Source organism: Emydura macquarii, unplaced genomic scaffold (assembly GCF_026122565.2).
Source record: "Emydura macquarii macquarii isolate MOO-44397 ecotype Brisbane River unplaced genomic scaffold, CSIRO-AGI_Emac_v2 contig_383, whole genome shotgun sequence".
Classification (NCBI taxonomy): Eukaryota; Metazoa; Chordata; order Testudines; family Chelidae; genus Emydura; species Emydura macquarii.
This window is the reverse complement of record NW_027130520.1, coordinates 8,907,662-8,928,061: the sequence shown is the minus strand read 5'-3', so window position 1 is coordinate 8,928,061 and position 20,400 is coordinate 8,907,662. Positions and strand designations below refer to the sequence as shown.

Sequence of the window (20,400 nt, the reverse complement as noted above, 5' to 3'; positions counted from 1 at the left end):
TTTTGCTTCCCATTGTTCAGACAAGGAAAACATCCACTGCTCTTGCACAGCAATATAAAGTAAGCTCTTTTTCTCCTCAAGAAACAAGCAAAACTATCAGTTTTAAAATTACAAATCAAATTGTTTCCAAGTGGATATTAGTCAACTGAAAACTAAATATTGCCTGCATTTCACAAGTTGATTTGTTTTAATTTTGCAAATATAGAGAAGTGCAAAATAAAATTACGTCCTAATCCTGCAGTCAGTTCTGTGTCGGTAGACTTTTGCATCTACACAGAACCCCATTGACACCAATGTAATGCAAAGACTGTGTCTTCTTGTTTTGGAATATTATTCTATTTTAATAATTCTTTGCTGTACAAGAGGCTGTATAACTTTTTATCAAAAGATCTCGGGGCCCTTTAAAGTTATTAGTGAATTCAACCTCACAACCTTTAGTGAGGTAAGTATTGTTAGTCACATTTTGTAAATGAGCACAGTGAGACACTAGTAAGTTAAGTGACTTGTCCAAGGTCACAAGATAAATCACTGGCAAAGCTAGTAAAAGAATTGAGTCCTGGGTTTTTGTCCTGTATGTGTGTATGCACATTCACACATATATGCACACACACACACAACCACCTGTGCTCTGTAGCCTTCACTCCATTTTCTTTTAATAATTAAAATGTTATTAAAATATTATGATGTATCAATAAAGAGAGTTCAAAGCACAGAAGTATATCTGTGTGTATTTTTATTTATTTGGATGTCTACAAAAACAAGAAGGATGCTTATCCAGAGCTTTACGAGCCCCTCAAACAGTTTAAAAACAAAAATTAAATTAAACAGCAGTCAACAGAACTGAAACCGCTACAAAATATTAAACACAAACCTCATCTCTTTACCACCTCCACAGCAACCTATGTAAATAGAGGCAGCTTGCACCATGCCCTGAGAGCTATCTCAGAGCAGGAGGGGAGCTCATTCCAGACATAAAAGAATCCTTCCCAGATAATTTTTTACCATCTGCCTGTTATAGTTCAAGAGGGATCCAGATAGAGCTGACGGCTGCTCTGGCAGCATGACATAAGGAATGCCTGGACACTGCTGTTCTGATTGTGAACATGAGGAATACATAATTTCAAATTACTTCCCAAATCAGCCACTTTGTGGAAACAGTTTGAATTAACAAAGCTGTCTACCACTCTAAACAAAATTTTGCCTCACCATAGCATTTGCAAAATTTCAAACAAAAATATATGGACCATCGCAACAGGTGCCTTACCTCAACAGAAGTGTGCCCAACCAAAAGATGCGAGTGATAATAGTCAGACCATGTCAAAGGCCTAGTTTTTAACTGTCTCACTTCCTATCCTATCACATCCCTAACTCTAGATTCAAAGCATGGCCAGTTCTGAGAATTGAGCCAGTACCCAAGTAGGATAGCTCATGGTTATCATGATGGTGACTATGAAATCCTGAGCCAATTCTAACGATTCCTTATCCATGCGGCTGTTGAAGTCATTAAGCACTATCAGCATCAGTCCCTTTGATGCCACCATGGTAATGAACACAATCAGCTCATTTAAGATTTAGTGGAGCAGAGTGATTAGCACATCAAAATATTAGTCCCATCCTTGGACTCACATAAGATGAACACACTGTATCAAATCCAAAATTGTTGTGGGCAGCCTCCTGCATTTCAGGTTGGATCTAAATAGCACAGTCATAACTTCACCTCATTGACCACTCCTTAGCTTCATGATACTTTATACAAAATATCCAACTGGCAACAGATGCACCAAAAATCAGACCAACATATGGAAGATCAGGTCTCTTGTTCTGAATTATTTCATGGATAGTGGATTCTTTATTGGCCAACAATCTTACATTAAACAGCATGACCCTAAGACTGGGTTATTGGTTACCCAATTCCCTGGCTTTACAGGAGCTGACTGCAAGTGAAATGGGTGGTATTGAGAATAAAGATCTTGATTCTGGCTTCTGCTAATGGTACCTTTCCTTTCCACCTGTCTCCCCTGACCCACTATTACAGGGTTAGAAGGACGCTTATCCCCATTGCCACCCCAACTCTCTATATCCCCAGCTGTAAAACACTGAGCACACTGGCCAGACTAGCACCTTAGTGTTTTTATGCAATGTTAGTATAGCAATTATATGTTAGCTTGATTTTACTATCTGAGTTTTTTAAATTAAATAGAATATTTAGAACTATAATGCACCCTTTATTTGATTACATGCATCAAAACATAACTAATGATGTGTTTGTATATGCTTTGCTCTTATGTGGCTTTTTTTGTGTGTTCAATATAAATTTATTATGTATATCAAAATTAATAAAATGATTTTTATTTAAATCATGTTTTACCTTGCTCATTTTAACAAGATAACTATTCATATCACAGAGTGTAAGAAGTAGCTGAATACACACTTCCTTAAGGGCCATATTGCTCCTCTATGGGATCACCATGTGTATGGGATGAGAAACTGAGCGAGTTCTCATACATGGAGTTTCCATTACATTATTACAATAGAGGATGATTAGATTATGTAAGATGTGCCTTCTTGCCAAAATGGCAAATTATTTGGCCTATAGAACCCACAGATCTTCCAAGATCCCTGTGGATCTTAAGGGGATGTAACGAAGGCCAACACCAAACACACAGAAGTCCTGTACCATTGCACTGACTCCCAGCCCCTCCAGCCGCATGGCTCCAACAGAGGTATTCTGGCATAATTTCCCTAAGTGGTCATTGCTCTAGGAATTTGTCCTCCCATCCCCTAGGGATTTTAACATTTCAGGATGGAAGCCACCTAAGTAAATGCTAACATAGACAGTCAACATAACTTAGCTGGGCAATCACTTCAAGATTGGAATGGAGACTGCTGCAGAGATTGTTCATACCTTGGACCAGCTCTAACTCCTTCCAGGCACAGATTCTGAGCCCCTCACTTTAGAGGATTATGGGAATCATATCTGCAGCTATAGTGGCAGTTCCCTATTCTACACCCCTACTGAATGCAAGCAGAATGATCAATTTGTCCCTAAAACTACTCTTAGGGCCTATATTATTTTTCACAAATGCTACAAAAAGCACTATGTTCTTCCTAGGTCTGAACATTGGGGTTGTGGTGATAGTCTCATTGTTCATGGTGCTACAGTTAATACTGTGACAACTTTTAATTTTATGAACAATAAAATGTCTCTCGGGGGCTTGAAACTAGGCTGTAAAAAGCTTTCTTTGGGTTTCTGGCTTTTAAAAACAGCCATATAGATAGAGGGATAGAAGGGATAGAAGCAGTGGTGCAGTGAAGAACACTACCATCTTTTCCCTTCACCTATTCTCCAACCTCTAACCTTCCTCTATACAATTAGGTCACAGTTATGGCTTTTCTGCTGAACTAAGTAAGGAGATGGAGCACATGGCTCTATACACATATGCATAGCAGCTGGAATAATATGATGATATGATCTAAGTGTGGTGTATTGAAAACTGTTAAAATTATAAACTATCACTTTGAATTATCAGTAGTGTTTCTGGTCCTACTTGCAGGTTAGGGGGCTTTGTAGGGAAGCATGTGATCTGGGTCTATCAGCAACCAGTCTGAGAGCCATCTTAGGATACACTGGATTGAAGTGTGCATCTCTGTTTTAGGGAGCAGTCTGCTTTGTCTCTCTTTGTTTGAGTTCTTGTGTGTTACTGTTTAGAATTCTAAGAAATAAAGTAGTGTTACCACTTCCAGCAACAGTATTTTATGTTTTGATCTAACTTCTCTGTGTCTGTGCTGTGAACATAACAGTAATATGACCTAAAATCCCACAGACTCAATATTGTACAAAATGATTTATGGAGCCCCCTTTGCAAATGTCCATGTCAGCAGTGCACAAAAATTAGCCCTACCCATATGAGCCCTGATAGGTTGTGGGGCAGGCAGAGAAAGGGTTGACACCAGAGCCATGGCTACGTAGAGGAATGGGAGGAAAATTTCACCCCTGCTGCTAGCCTGTCTCTTACTGAAACAGAAGAATGCCAGTCCAGAGCAGGATTTTAGCCCCACCCAGGTGGGGATAGGGGATTGGTTTCAGATTACCTGTTTGGCTCTGGGTCAAACAGCTGATGCAGGAGCAAGGTCAGAGAGACAGGCTGAGACCAAGGCATATGTGGTGCTACATCTTCTGTGAGAAGCAGGCCCAAATGCACCACAAACCTGAGGCTGGGGATTGGTTTAGGGAACAGACTGAGGCATCACCACAGCCAGGCTGGGAGAACGGCCCGGACCCAGTAGAGGAAACCTGACCATCATAGCAACCACAAAGACAGATACCAGACAATGCAGCAGAGACCATGGTTCATGAACAATTTAAAATGTTTTTATTTTACTATTTTTGTAATTACTTTTATGAAAAAGGAAAAATAATGCTAAGACAGTCATTGATATAAGCCATGAAATTCAAAAGGAAAGGCTGATATTCTTTCCATAATTTTTATCTTTTATACCATGAAGGTTGGTTAGTTTTATGTTTAAAAGTTCGGGGGAGGAGAGGGAGACAAATGTAATGGTTGGTTTAATCACACAATTTACCATTATTTATATAATCTGACAACTAATTAGAAAGTGAAGCATATTGATAAATCTAACACATACTCTAGTAGTATGCACAGACACTACATTTACTTCATTGCCAGAATATTAACATAAATAAATTCTATAAAAATATGTTTTATACTTGTATATTCCCTCCCTCCATAGACTGAGATTAAATCCAATACTGAAAATCAAAGACATTCAATACTCCTTCAGGTGCTGATCCTGCAGCCCTTACATACACACAGAGCCAGCTTCTGGGGCCTATAGCTGCAGGTCACAACTGCTTTTGGACCTAAAATGGCAAGGCTAATTTCAGTTGTTTTCAAAAAAATGTAAAAGTCAGTTTCTAGTCCCTTCCTATTCAAGGACTGTTCTGAAAATGTAAACTGACTGACAGAGCTGAAAGTTTGTCAGTGCAACTTTTCCTATGATTTGCAGGCTACTCATGATTCTCACTATAGATACTCAGGGCAAGTGTTTGGGGCCTGCAAAAACTCACAGCCACAGGTCACTGAATTCTGAGAGGACTCTAGAACAATTCCTAGAGATAAGGAGCTGCTACAGCAAGTTATGTCCTTGCAAGATTCTAACAGCTGAGCAGGCTCTTTTGTTTAGTTGCTAATATTGCCTGTGGCCAAAAGACAGGTAAACTCAGTAATGCAAGAGATGGTGTTGTGCAGTGGACCAAGCATACCAATCTGAGACCAAAGTTCTACTGCATTCTAATCCTAGTTCTAACACCACCTCCCTCTGTGGCCTTAGTCAAATCACTTAAAAATTCTCCCATAAAGTTTAATAATCCTTGACCATAGGGACCTTAAATCATGGAAAGGTCGTAATGGAAAGGTTATGGATTCCCCTAGTGTGGGGGATCCTCAGATAGCATAAAGCCAGCATATTTTGTTTGGAGCTAATTTTGTTGGAGGAGCCAAGACATTTAGAAAATTTGCTACTTTAAAAATATTGCAATAGAAGAGATGTGTGTACGTGCTGGGATTTTATTTGGATTTTTATGGAGAATTCTCTGTGACCGTTACTTATATAGGATTCTGGATGAAGGCTGCTTTAAATCCAATGAGAACGCTTGCTGTTCATGAAAATGAAAAGAATTACTCAAGTGGTATGCACTATACAGTATGTGAATTGTGTATATTAACTCACTCAAGGTCAACTCATAAAATAGATTATTTCCTCATGGCTTTTTTTGTAGGCATTAATGCACACACATACCAAATGGATGCATTATTTAGCTTCACTGATTGCCTGAACTGTCAGATTAACCAGGCCATTTTTAATAATATAATTCAGTTTCTTTGATAGCCAAGGCCTAAGAACTGCATAGGTTAAGATCACCAATCAGGCTACTTTGATTACAGAGAATTCTAGTATTATTTTATATCATATTTCCTATGATAAATACACTAAACACACATTTCATTGATATTTTCTTTCTAGACACTAGATTGGGTCATTTATCTGTTAGGTTAAGTTATAAACATTATGGGTGAAATCTTGACCTCACTGAAGTCAATGGGAGTGTTGCTCTTGATTTAAAGGGGGTCAGGCTTTCACTCTAGGAATTTTAGTGTAAACCCTACTGTACCTAACTGAATAATTTCATTCTTGGAGCCAGAATTTGCTCCCAGTGACATGTATGTCATTTGGCTTTCACAAGCGTAACTGAAGGAAGAATTTGGTCCTAAATACTTTACTGTTTCAGCCAACATCATAAAGTGTAGCCTTTTGATAGGTTTGTGATTTCACCCAATCATTTGACCAAGGAAATCTTATGTGACAACACAACCCAGATACTTAAAAAGTTAATTGAAAGTTTTTAACAGGCGCAATTTTCCCTGTCAAAATGAGTAGCATATCTAAATGCATTTATAAACTGGAATGTTCTTCTCCATGTGACCCTTACTACAGTTTGTCATTAAATAAACATATTTTAAAACAACAAACAAAGCAAAAAAACCCCACCAGGTGAATCTGAAAACCACATGGGAACAGCTATAGATAACATGATTTAATCAAGTATATTAAATAAGATACAAAAACAATGGAATAAAATTTACCCATATTAAATATTGAAATGGTCAAAAAAATTAAGTCTTACCTTTTTCACTAACACTTTCACTTTCAATCTCTACATCATCACAGCTTGTATATTCTGGAGTAGAAGCCAATTCTTCTTCTGAACTGCTCAATGAAACCTGACGCATTTTACCTCCCTTTTTTGTTTTATGTGGCTTTGGTGGTGGAGGCCTGACTGACTCAGACTGATCTGAGCTGAGTGAATCATTCCTTAACATGGTTTCCATTTTTTCACGTTTTGTTTTCCGTACAGCAGAACTGGGATCCAAATGGTGCTGTTTCCTTAGTGAATCAGTGCGCCTCATGTCTGGCCTATCCAGAGGAATTGGACTCCTTCGAGGTGTTGGAGGGCTATGATTTGTGGTCCTCTGACGATTGGGACTTGGTCCCTGAGCCTCTCGAGTTCTTTCCACAGAATATGAACGTTGGTTTTCCATGGCAGCTCTGCGCTCAGATATAGATCTTTGCCTTGACGGTCGTTCCATCCTCAGCATAGACATCCGGGACTCTTCCAATTCAGTGTTTGCCAATGAGACATCACTGTGTCTTCGTTCATGACGTGCTCGGGACATTTCAGAATAGAAACGCATTTGTTCTTCATATGGTTGTGGCTTGACCGGATAACGAGCCAAATTGGGATCACTTCGGTATCGTGCCTGGTACTCCTCTTCTCGCCTTTGCCTCTCATATTCCTCTCTGTTCTGCACATCATCTTCCTCTACAGAATACTCTTTGGAATGTCTGTGACTTCTTCTGTTAGAATCTCTGTAGTCACCAAGTTCAGGTTCTTCATACAGCTGAGACCCACGTTGTGATCGCCTATCTGTATAATCTGATGGTGACCTTGGCATTGCACTGTCTGATGTAGCATACTGTGAATATTCGTCTCTCTCGTCCCTTTGGTCGTATCTTCTGTTCTGATCTCTCGATACTGATGGGCTTCTTTTCCTAAGTAATCAAGACAAACAAGAGGTATGAGAATTCTGTTGATACTGCCAATAACACAAATGCATCTGTTACATAAAATGGACTAAGAAGGCACTTTGGTCAGCAGATTAAAACACAATCATTCCACTAGCTTCTTTTCTGATTGTAAGTGTGCTTTCACTTTATTTATGTATATATTTGTTTATTTATTTATTTATTTTGCAGAAACTTAAAGAGAATATGCCATGTTGTACATTTAAACATTCATAATTCACTGATGCCAAAAACATTTGGAAAAAAAATGTTAATATCATAATAATTAAACATTGAAATATAGACTGTAAGTCCTTTCACCACTTCTATAGCATGACAACCATCTTACAAGCTTCTATATGTCATATAAGTCATGGTATAAATTTCAAGCCAATACAAGTATAAATTGATTTTATAATATTATTATTGAATCATAAAAATGTAGGATTGGAAGGAACCTCGATAGGTCATCTAGTCTTGTCTATTACTGAGGCAGGACTAAGAATTATCTAGACCATCCTTAATAGGTGTTTGTCTAACCTGTTCTTAAAAACATCCAGTGACCTCTTACCATACTTCCAATCTTTCTTACGCATAGGTATAGTTTGCTCTTGTTCCCTTAATAATGTCTTTTTTAAAAACTGCCAACTCTCCTGAACTTTTTCCCCTTAGACTTGCTTCCTGTGGTATCTTTGCTACCAAGTCTCTGAGTTTGTTAAACTCTGTCTTCTTGAAGTCCATTGTCTTTATTCTGCTGTTTTCCCTCCTTCCATTCCTCAGCTTTGACCCCTTCCTGATCTTCACAGTGAATCTATACTGAACCTACCACTTCACCTCTTGAATGGAATCTCACCTCATCTCTCTAATATCCTGGGACCAACACGGCTACAATACCACTTTATATCTCTGTTGTTATTTTTAGATCACAAGTTAATTCCCACTGATCATCATGAGCCTCTGTCTAATCCATTCTATGCCATTAACTACTTTTAAAGTGTCTTATAAAAACACTTCATTTTGCTCCCCCACCGAGGTGCACTGATGGAATTAGGTGCACCAAGGGAAATAATTACGGTTGCGTTCACCCAAGTGCATTGGCACATTGAAAACTAACAGGACCTTGAGGATGTGCCAACAATTCTGATGTGCAACATCCAGCTATCATCTCAAAAAGGCAATATTTGAGGTAATTGTTCTGAAAATTAACACAATTTTTGAAAAGGTTACTATTTGACTTTAAAGTGAGCACAGAAAGCTTGACTTCTGCTCCTTTTAATTAATACAAATAATACTTAATATTTAGATAGTATTTTTCAACTTCAAGCACTTTACAACTATTATTTTGAAACATGTACATGAGGCACCTTCCATAAATATTATCCCAATTTTACAGATGTGAAAGCTGAAAGAGATTAAAAATGAACTGAAAAGAAAAAAGAATCCTAACAACCTTCACATATGTTTGCTATCAAGTCACACTAACATGTTTTTAAAGCTTTCCTTTTTCTTTTACAGATCTATGAAATTTAGCTGTGCATCTCATCCTTACCTTCATATCAGGGGAAACCTTGTTTACAGTGTGGTAGTGACATACTAGTACCATAGAAATGCAAATAGATCAACTGTAATCTGAGCTCCTTCTGTTCAATCAGTCAATTTACTCAACTCCCTTCTACACAACATGCTGGAAAAGTTGGAGGATAAGTACTTAAAGCAATACAGAGAAGGAATAATTTGCCCCTTTTCTCATGGCAATGAATTCAGGGGGTGGAGCCTAAGCCTGATGAGACTCTCATTCACTTGGACTTTTCACTGAAAGGAAAATCCACAGATGTATTTTGATTTTGAATCAATTCAAGAGTTTTGTGGGGAAACAAAATAGGCTGAGGTAAGTTTTCATTAAATTTTAAAAAGTGCCTACACTCAAAAATTCTTTGCAATTCACACTCAGAATTATTTCTCAGCATTCTCTGGCTCCCAGGTCTTTGCTCAGACCACTACAATGCAGCTCAGTACATCTATAATCATCTTTATTTATGCTATATACACTAGAGTAAGTGTTGAAGAAATTATGCTTGTACTCCCTACGTAAAAAAAATAATTTAAGCACGAAATTTATCTGCACATGCCTAAGTTTTCACACAGCTGAGATGTTATTGCATAGCTAAACATAAAAAGAAATACTTAGTTTAGCCTGCACCATACTCATCTATTTAAAGATATAATAATTAGTTGTCTAGTTGCATAGTGTAATTATTATTTACTAAAAGTCATTATTTTAATTTCCTACAAATCCAATTACTGAAAAAAAAAATTTTTTTTAAATCAGTTTGAAAATGTTTCCATCATACATAATGTAACAGAATTAGAAAGATGATGGATTTACTTTGTTAGGGTTTTTGTTTAAAAGTTTGTTGTTGTGAAAAAAATTAGTTTTTCTAGATTTTCAGAGATATAAATATTTCAATGTTTTAGGCCTGACATTAATATCTATGAAAAATTAAAAGGAATTTCTTAAGGAAGATTCTTCGTGTTCCCAGCATTAGAAAAACAAGGCTCACTTTTCAATTGCAGGTGCCATTGTTTCGATAAAGGGAAAAAGCTATTTCAACACTGCCATAAATGAGCATGCAACAAGAAGAGGGCATTTAAAAATAAAGAGCACTGACTAATATGCAATGTGTGCTAAAAGTATTACTTACATGTTTTAAAAATATTTTTCCTTACACAAATGAGTTATTTTGAAGTGATATGAAAATTTCACATGCTAAGTACTATATTAACATCAGCATTGCCAACCTCAAAAGATAAAAAATTATGAATCAGAGCCACAAAAATTATGATGGGCCCAAAAAACAATGAGATTCTTTTTTTTTTTTAAATTGTGGGTTTAGTCTGTCTTTTGATTTTTTTAACTCCCATCTAGCCTCTACCAACATGTGTGATAATTTCAGGTTGAAAAATCAACCTTTCATGCACACAAAAATGTACCTCTCCTTGGCTGTCTACATGGTGACTTCACTTACCCTCTTCTCCCCCCTGAGATAGCATTTCCTGTTACTGTTTTGACCCTGAAGCAACACTTATTTGCTTCCTGCTGTCCAAGGACCTCTCTGCCCGGGACCCAGCAATACCACTTCCCTGGCCACCCACTGCCTCTCTGTGCTATAGAGCCATACATGAAGGCAGGGCACAGTGGGAGAGCAGGTCTGTGTCCTTAGTCAGGAGGCTCTCAGGCAGAGTTCTGCCCTTGTGCTCAGCCCTGCAAACTGTGGGATTGTGAAAGTTTCTTCAGGCAATAAAATCCCATAACTCCCCTTACCCACTACTCCCATCAGGCTGGGGGAGCTGTCATTCAATGCCCTCCATCTTCCACCCCCATCCCTGCACCTCCCTCAGCTTCCCTCCTCCCCCGACATCCCTCTGCACTCCATTCCCCTGCAACTCCTAAATCTTCCTCCTGCTCCCCCGCAGTGCCCTGCTAGTCCTCAAGATCCTCATCATCCTTTCACAGTGTCCCACTCCCTGCTGCTTCTAGGGTTGCTATTTTTGGCTAGATGTATTCCTGGAGGTTTCACCACATGACATACTCTTTAATTAAAGATTAATCTTTAGTTAATCTGGAGACTTCAGGACAATCCTGGAGGTTTGGCAACCCTATTCCTCAGTCCCTGTGTCCTGTTCAGCCTCCTGAACCATAGAGTGGCACTGTTTTGCTTAGGGGCATTGGTTCAATCTCACTGAAAATAGGAGGTGGCAGCCAACTTTATTAAGGGCAGCCTCACTTCCACATGCAGACAGAGTAAAACCTTCCTTAGCGACCACTCTGAAGAGAAACCACTTGTCACAAACGACTACTTGCAGAGGCCATGGAGCTTTTCCCCCTATAATTTAACTGTGAAGAGCTACCACCTGTCATCTGCAACCAGAAACCACATTTTCTTATTCCCCTCAGAGCTGAGCTCCCAGCCAGCAGCCACCAACTCTGCTCTGCCTTAAGAACTGGGAACCCAGCCAGCATCAGCCCAACTCTGAAGGCAGCACCACCACCAGCAGCAGCGCAGAAGTAAGGGTAACAATACTATACTTTTGCTAATTCCGATGGTCGCTCTTGGCCATGGAAATGGTGGCCACCTTGCAGGCTTCAGCCCCATGGACAATCATAGGAGATGGTGGCCATTTTGAATTAAGGGAAAATTTGTGAGCTGGCGGCTTTCATCATCTTTTCATGAGACAGGTAAAAACAAACACCCCAAAATCAATAGAATCATGATAAAAATCACACAAGTTGGCAATACTGTAATCCTCAGAGTGAGAAGCTTGACACTTAAGAAGCAATACATGCATCTGGTTCCCTCCACTTTCACCTGGAAATCTACAAGGAAAGCTGTACAAGACAGGCTTATTATGCAACCACTTGTAAGAAACCACCCCAGAAAATCCCCAAATATATGGAGAAAATTTTGCTCCTCCTTTAATAGATGATCACTTTTGTTTGGTTACCAATATTTTTGCTCCTTTGAGTGATTGCCTAAGAATGGTTCCAATGTACATAGGCTTTAACGGCTATATTTGAAAGATATTTAGGTGCCTAAAGATGAAGTTAGGCACCTAGTGGGATTTTTAAAAATCCATAGGTGCCTAATCCCCTGTAAGATTTAGGGAAGCAAATGAGAAACTATCCCTTAGTGATGTGCAAAAAAAGTGCTTGGATTGAGCTGGACACATTCAGGACCTTGCATGTTTGGATCCTAACAAGATACATAAGACATTTGGGCCAAAGTGATGAAGTGCTAATAGTGGCATCTGCAGCTGTACACATAGTACATTCGTATCGGGAAAGAGAAGCAGAGCAGAGCAGGCCATCCTACTGGCCACTCATGTTTAGCCCCGCTGGCCCTCTGTCGCCATGGAGAGTGGCAGACTCAAAACGGAGTGTGTGGTGTTGCAGTGTGATGCACAGAAATGTCAGCACTGCTCATGTTTGGCCTTGCATCAAGATGGAGGGACCGTGGGGCCAAACCTGAGCAGTACTGCAACCCCTGTGCACCAGTTTGCAATGCCAGTCACTCAGTTTTGGCCCCACAGTGCCCCCCCCCCCGTCCCTCCCCTCCCCCATCATGATGGAGGGCTGTTAGGGCCAAATCTGAGTGGGCAGTGGGTTAGCCATTGCTGCTTCTCCTCGCTGCTGCTGTGGGGACAGCTCTTGCACCAAGGCTCTCCCCAGGGCAACCTGACCAGACTCACTCCACTTCCAGCTGCCAGTGTCATCTCTCAAGGATGGACAGCCTGGGCTGGAAGGCAGGGGCTGAGCATGGCATGGACTTGGCAAGCGAGGCCCTGAGGCCAGTGGCTGCAGTAGGGATGACTTCACAGGAATTGATGGTCTGTACCATGTGAAAAAATTCTGGGGTTACCTCTTGTTCTAATTACTTCCCTATGTAGAGTATAGAACTTTAAGTGCCAAAGAAAGGAGTGGAAACTAAATGCTCAAAACACCAAGGGTTTTGGACCTAAAGAGAGAGAATCCTGCAAAGTGCAAGAGATCAGGCCGAAAGACCCAAGGTCTTTTTTCTGCTTCTACAATAAGATTATTTTATTGAAATATTTCCTTATATTTCCTTTTCCACAGTAATGAATCCAGCCACATTTTAGCTGTTTTGTAAGTGTTATGAATGCTGTATCTGTATTAATTTCAGTCATTTTCTCATTCTGTGTACATAACATTCCTGCCGCAGTATTGCTGAATCATATTCTACATAAGCAACCATTTTGCACACATTTTGAAAAACAGATATTGCTAAAGCTCATTGAGAATATTAACCTCTTTCTATAAAAATGCTTTAAACTACTTTCACTTTCTCCTCAGACCTCCCTTTTCACAATTCTCACATATTATACAATGCTATATCACATGCTATCTTTGCTGGTATCTGTGCCTTTTCATTTGGTTTCTCACTCCACTGAGAGCCTGAGAAATGGGACACAGACAGCTGACCCTGTGTTTTTTGTGCTGAGTCAATACAGCAGCCTACAGTGTGATACACAGACAATATATTCATTTTATTGGCTACTTTAACTAAAATTCTTTTGAACAGATGGTGCCGTGATTGGTCCAGCACTGAATCATGTAAGCAAATCACTACATAAATTGTATCTGAAATATCACTCCATTTCTCAATTCAACAATCTCCTTACACATTACATTTTATAACCATACTTTGCACCTCTGGAATGCTTTCTATCTAAGAATTTCCAAATGATAATGAGTTAAAGCCTGCAATTAAGGTTATAAAATTTACTGAAGCCTGAAAAATCACATTGCAATTGTTGATCTGTGTAGCTTGAACTGGAATATAGAAAAACACTGACTATGGGCTCAATCTGGTATCAACAAAGTGAAAGGAAGTTTGTGGTAAGAAAAAACATTAACATAATGACATTTATCACTGATAATAACTACGTTTTGACCAGGATGTGATTGCAGCGGTATTAAAAAAACAGGTCTTTCATTGTGAAATCATATACATCCTATAAAATATGCAGCATTCAGTACAAGTTTAGCACCACAAATTCTGTAGAGGATAATTAATTTGTGTAGGAGAAGTGGCTAAAACTGAGAAAGAGAAGCTGATCCCTGTAACTAAAATAAAAAAATATTCTCTGTCTTTTAAGTTAAAGAACCAAAATGATTTTAGACACTTGCTCGTTAGTCTGCAAATCTGATTCCTTTGTTCAAAAAAATCACAATTTTCAAGTAAATAATATATTTTCTTTATTGCATCGTGTGGGAAAATGATACCGATGATAAAAGATGCTCTAGTCTTTTCATTATGACTGATTTTTACAACAAATATTATTAATGTTCAACTATTTAACTTAGAAAATTATAAACAGAATTAGCCTCAACAAATGAGCACTATTACTTTTATAATTATGAAACATGAAGTTTATAAAATGCCCTCTTTGAAGATCATGTGACAATTTTAAACTGTAGCCTCAAAGTATATACTTAACTTTATTTGAAAGTTCACTAATTTACTATGATTTAGAAAGTAACTGGAAACAACACACATGTTCTTGAGAATGAATATAGCAAACAACTATGAAAATATTAACAGATATAAATTAATAGTTTGGTAACTTCAATCTCATAATCTTTTAGACAGCTATACAGATGAACACTTACCCCTCATAAAATAAATTCTGAAATATTTTACTTATCTTTGTTTTTTAGTTATTTTAAAACATTTTCAAAATTATTGATTTCTAAATTTTCTATGTTTTATAGATATGTGAACTGTAGTTGACCTACTTTTTCCAGAAAACAATGTATTTAATATGTTGAATATAAATATTATACTAAAATGCTAAATTCCTTTTACTGAATTAATTAGTCACAATGCATACTGAAATTATTAGGTTCAATCCTGCTCCCATTGCAATCAGTGGGAGAAGAATGGGACCCTCAACCAACTGTAATACAGTAGTAAAATAAAAAATCGAGAGTGAACTAAACAATAACGGAGAGCTCAATTTAAAGGAGATTGCATGATGAAAAGGATGGATGTCCACAAACTATGTACTAAACTATTAAGAAATGGCATTCTACATATGAAAAACACTAACATTGTTAGTAGAATTCCAAAATTTTGCAAAAACTGCAATTAAAACAAATGCAGTATTGCAAGGAAATTCTATAAATTTCAGATGTCATTCAAGTTAAAATACTGAATTAAAAAAATTAGCAACTGCTAAAGACACAACAGCTATACGCCTGTAGCCTAATGCTCAGTAAATTATCTTCCAGTCCCTGAAATACATTTTTTGTTTAAAATAAATATTTTCCTAATTCCCCCCAAAAGGAAAACAAATACTGAGCATAATACATTGTTTTCACAAAGCACATTCAGCACCTTTCTTTCTGGCATTACCTTTTGATCAGCCACTGCACATCTGGGAAGCAGGAAGCATCATGATCCTGAGAATACATCAATTTCTGTGCTGGCTAGCACTTTCATTTAATCCTTCTAGCTTCAGTGTAATCATATGAACAGTTTCTTAACTAGTAGATGCAACTTGCCGAATATTTCTTTACAATCCTTCCCCTCCCCCAAAATACAGTTACAAGATATAAGGCATCTAGAAAAAGGTACAAAACAAAACTAATACTAATAATTCAAGCCAGAGAGTTGACCCAATGAGGAAGCTGTTGAGAGCATGAGAGGAGAGTTATAGTTTAATGCTGTTACCATGTGCTGTATATAGCTGGAGGTCAAGTAAGAATTTACCCTATAAGGAGGATTATGGTACTTAGCTGATTAGTGCCTTGCTACAGTAGTACTGTCTGCAAAATGTACACTCCAGCCGCAGACATTTTTAAAAAAGTATTCTTTCAAGTGCTTAATTCTAGTACTTGTATTTTAATGGTACATCTGTTCAACCTCTCTTATTGTGTTATGATATTTCTCAGAAAAAACTATGTAATATTTATTAATTTAAAATATTTGTTGGACAATTTTGACATACTTTTTGAAAACCAGCTACTGGACCTACTGCAGTTTCATGTGCTGAACGTATTGTAGAACTGAAAATATTCACTTTATATTATTTTTTGCTATCTTCGCTAATTTGAAAAAATCAGTACAAATATTCATATAGTATTTATTTCTAGCAACACGCAAGTATTAGAACACACCTTCAGAAGCAGATGGGAATGTGACAGTAATATAAAGCAAACACATGGCTACCCTCATTTGCATTAAAATAAGGAGTTCTGCAGTACATTCAGAACAAGTACCCTGATCAATACCAATTTCTTCTTCTTATTTCATAACTAAGCTTGCCTCTGTCTACTAAAAAGAGATTCAGTCTTCAACGGACCTTGTGGACTGAAAGCACCATCTCTCAGTTTAAATCTGATTTAGAAAACATACTAGCCATGCCAGTGTGGTATCTCACGGGAAAACTCAGATTCAGAAACAACTTAGACTCTGCCCATCTTGGATGGGAGAGTTGTGAGGACAAGGAGCATGAAGAGACGACATTCTCATGGCTTAATTCAGTTCTTAGATACAAAGGGGAGTATATCAACATATATATTGCAGCCAATTTTCAGTCTCAAAGGTAAAAAGTTCTTAGTTAGCTTGCCACAGAGCCATTTACCATGTAGATTTTTCTCAACATTTTGAATTATTTATATTTTGGTAAGAATGTTGCACAGAAAGCCTTAATGATTGGTGAAGAGGATAACTATCCTTTTAAAGAAATAATCCATTGTTGCTAGGCAGTTTTCTTAATTAAAAAATTCATAAGTCAAAACAAAAATGCAGTGACCTACCTCTGCAATCATAAATCAAATGATTTATAATAAACTAAGATACCTCTTACAAGGTATGAGTCTCCTCTCACCCGAACCGTAAGTGCGAGAACTGATCAACTTTGCTTCACAGTACTCTAAACCCAGACTTTTCACAAGATAACACACATAACCAAAAGGTGCAGCTACATCTGACAGTATGATGTGAACACAACTAAGAAAAGCTGACATGGGTATGTATTTATAATACGAAAAGACAACAGTTAAAAAGGAAGAAATGAGTAAAGCCACAATGACCCTACTCAGAGCATATAATGGTCTGAGACCATGCTCTAGGGAGCTGAAGTATTGCATGTATAAGACCATGAGTGAAAGAGAATATATGATTTGATGTTTTGGTGTTCTGCTGAAAAAAGAAAGATTCAATGTTTCTCACTCAGCCTTAAAGAAAAAAAAAGTAATCTAGATTTTCTCACATAGTGGGAGTACAGAATACACATTTTGTAAACTTATTTGTATATTTAAATAATTACAAATATCAACCACAATACATAAAAATTAATTCCATCTTCACAACCCTGTCACAAACATATATTATCTGATAAACTGGATTTTTCAGGATCATCCAAAGTCAGGATATGCAGGATGAGCTTGTGGCTAATGCCCAGGAACGGGTATCAGAATATCTGGGAGCTATTCTTTGTTCTCAGTCATTTCTTCTATGAACTAAGGCAAATCACTGAAAGTCCTCTGTGTCTCAATTTCTACATCTGTAAAGTGGAGATAATGCTTGATATACCTCTCTCAGAGTTGTTCTTAAGCATAATTCATTAATATTTGTAAAGGCTTTAAGAGCCTTGGATGAAAGGCACTATGGAAATGAAAAGTAGTTTGTATTATTATAATTTGTTATGGTGCAAGATTTACATCTGATATTAAGTAAATTGACAGGAGTACTGAAGAAGGAAATTAGGAGACATATTGAACTGTGGATACTGGAAGATTTACAGTTAGAGGAAGGGGAAGTAGATTGGTCAATTTTCAATCCAGATTCCCAGCTGTTTGAATTTGAGATTCATACAAAACACAACATTAGAATTAGAAAAATACAGAGGGAATTTGAGGCATCACCACTGAGTGATTTGTGCCTGTCTTAAGGATGCCAGGCAGCCCATTCAGTTGCTGGTATGTAGGAACTGTTGTGGGATAAAAAATGGGACACTTGAATATTTATTTAACCTACAGAAATGTTCTGAGAACTAATCAAAGAAACCAAAACCATCCAGAAGACCACATGCCAGCAAGTGGAAAAACATGGGTCACAAATTGTTGAGTGGTGTAACAGCTGGGGCTCTTACATACAAATTGTCAAATGAAAAGGCCGTGGAATGAGTAGAACTACTGGCCATGATTCAGTCTCCCAGTAGAAAGTGAGCCATAAGTTAACAGAAAACGATAAATTCCAAAGACGTGTTAAAATGCTTTGTGAAGATGCTGATGACAGCTATTAAAATATTTCATGGAAGCATTTTTCACGTCCGAGAGCCTCTGGATGTTTCATTAGACAAGGAGGCCAGGTCAACTTTGGGAGAGGAGATAAACGTCCATGTGAAGTCTGGTATGTTTGAGTTGACAGATGAAGCAGAAAGTGGGGAGCTGGTGTCTGTTGAAGCATCTACTTTACAGTAAAGAAAGCCTCAGGGGAGTGTAGAGCCATGTTGAATTTTAATCGTTTAAATACATTTTAAAGAATCAAACATTTAGAATGGATAGTTTGAAAGATTTGAAGGTTGAAGCCTGGAAAGAACACTTTATGTGCTATATAGATTTTTTTTTTAAAATGCACAGCAAGTGAACCAGAGCATGACAGGTACAAGATGTAGCTGAGATTTTGCTGGGAGGGGAAGAAGTATCACATTAAATTAATTATATTTGGCCTATCAGTGGCACCAAGGTTGTTTACCTTAATCATGAGGGTGATGTCTCCCCAAGCAATGGAATTAGATTACTGGTTTATTTAGATGATATGCTATTAATAGCATAGTCTCAAGAACTCTTATCTTTCCATTACAAAGTAGTCGGCTACTTCCTTACAGCTTTAGGGCTTGTGCTAAATCAAGAAAAATCAATGCTGCTTAGAGAGTTGGAATTTTGGAGATTAACTATCAATTTGGTTTACATACCCACAGAAATTCCCTCAGGAAAGAGAGGAAAAACTATATCTGTGTACAAAAATCACGACCACAAAAATAGATACTTAATGAAAGTTAGCCCCACTCCCAAGATTTTATCTATCATCACTACCTATATTTTAGATGACAACTTTTATTACTTGGGCTGCAAGCATGTCTGCTCCAGGAGAGAAATAACAGAAAAATTGGGATCATAAGGTTAGTCTAACAGGAAAGAATCAGAGAATATCTACTGTGCTGGAGATCACTAAAGATACTTCTTCAGCGTCATTCTTTTCTGCCACTTTCACTACCCATTGTTTTGGAGACAGCTTTCCAAGGATGTTTTGGAGAGCATCTCTAAATGGACAATTCAGGTAAGGTTATTGGTCTGCAGTGGAGAGAAATGGAGTATAAATAAACTAATTGGCATTAATAATTTGGAAGCCTTTAGCAAGCTTTCAGAATTCTACAGATGATTCATATACGACTTCTGAAAGAATCTAAGAGTATACAGACCTTATCTGAACAAGAAAAGAAAAGCCAGGTCTGCATGGATGAGAAATTTATCAATCCAAATATCCAAAGAATAGCGAACAAGAATCTGTATTTGCCAGCAGTCCCAGGCACAAAGAATGTGGTGGCAGAAGCTATGTTAACAAATACTGGTTCTATGTGCAAAACCACAGGTCTGAATCTAGATATTTTCCAGAAATTAGCAGAGATATGGGGAGAACAGGAAACAGATCTGTTTGCCAGCAAAGACAGCCATTAACTCTTTCTTTGTAAGAAGTCTTCTATATTAGGAAATGCAAGAGGAAGATACAGACTCTTTGCTGGAGAGAAAAGTTATCCATATATGTTGCCTTCTTTCTCACTCATTTAGACTGATAAATTGAAGTAGTTGAAAGGTCCTCCGCTTTATTTTATAATTTTCTTGCTGGTTGCTTTTTCTGGTACAATTGTACCCTTCTGCCTTGTCAGGGAGCGTCTGTGCTAGAGTATGGTACCATTAGTAAGTGAATTAGTCAGACTGCAGCAGCATAAGTAACAGCAGTACAGTGCCTTCAGACTAACCATCCTCTTTTGGATGAAGTACTGCCCCATGGCCACACACAGCACCCTTATCAAGCATCAAAGTTGTACTGCTCTCTGTGCACTTATCTTCCAGCTCCAAGTACACCTCCTTGTAGCAGTGACTTATGGGAATTTTGAAAACAATTCTAGAGAAATGTGAGAAAAGAGGTCAAACTTCCATAAATCACT

At 37.8% G+C, this 20,400-nt stretch overlaps 1 protein-coding gene across 16 annotated transcripts in view; it reads right to left on the bottom strand.

The window, feature by feature from the left end:
- The window catches only part of RIMS2 (regulating synaptic membrane exocytosis 2), a 738,692-nt gene that overhangs the window by 369,411 nt on the left and 348,881 nt on the right, over positions 1-20,400 (bottom strand). For all 16 annotated transcript variants that reach the window (XM_067537355.1, XM_067537367.1, XM_067537370.1 and 13 more), the window contains one exon: positions 6,707-7,632. In XM_067537355.1, coding sequence (XP_067393456.1) covers positions 6,707-7,632 — 926 coding nt within the window. The remainder of the gene's footprint in view (positions 1-6,706; positions 7,633-20,400) is intronic.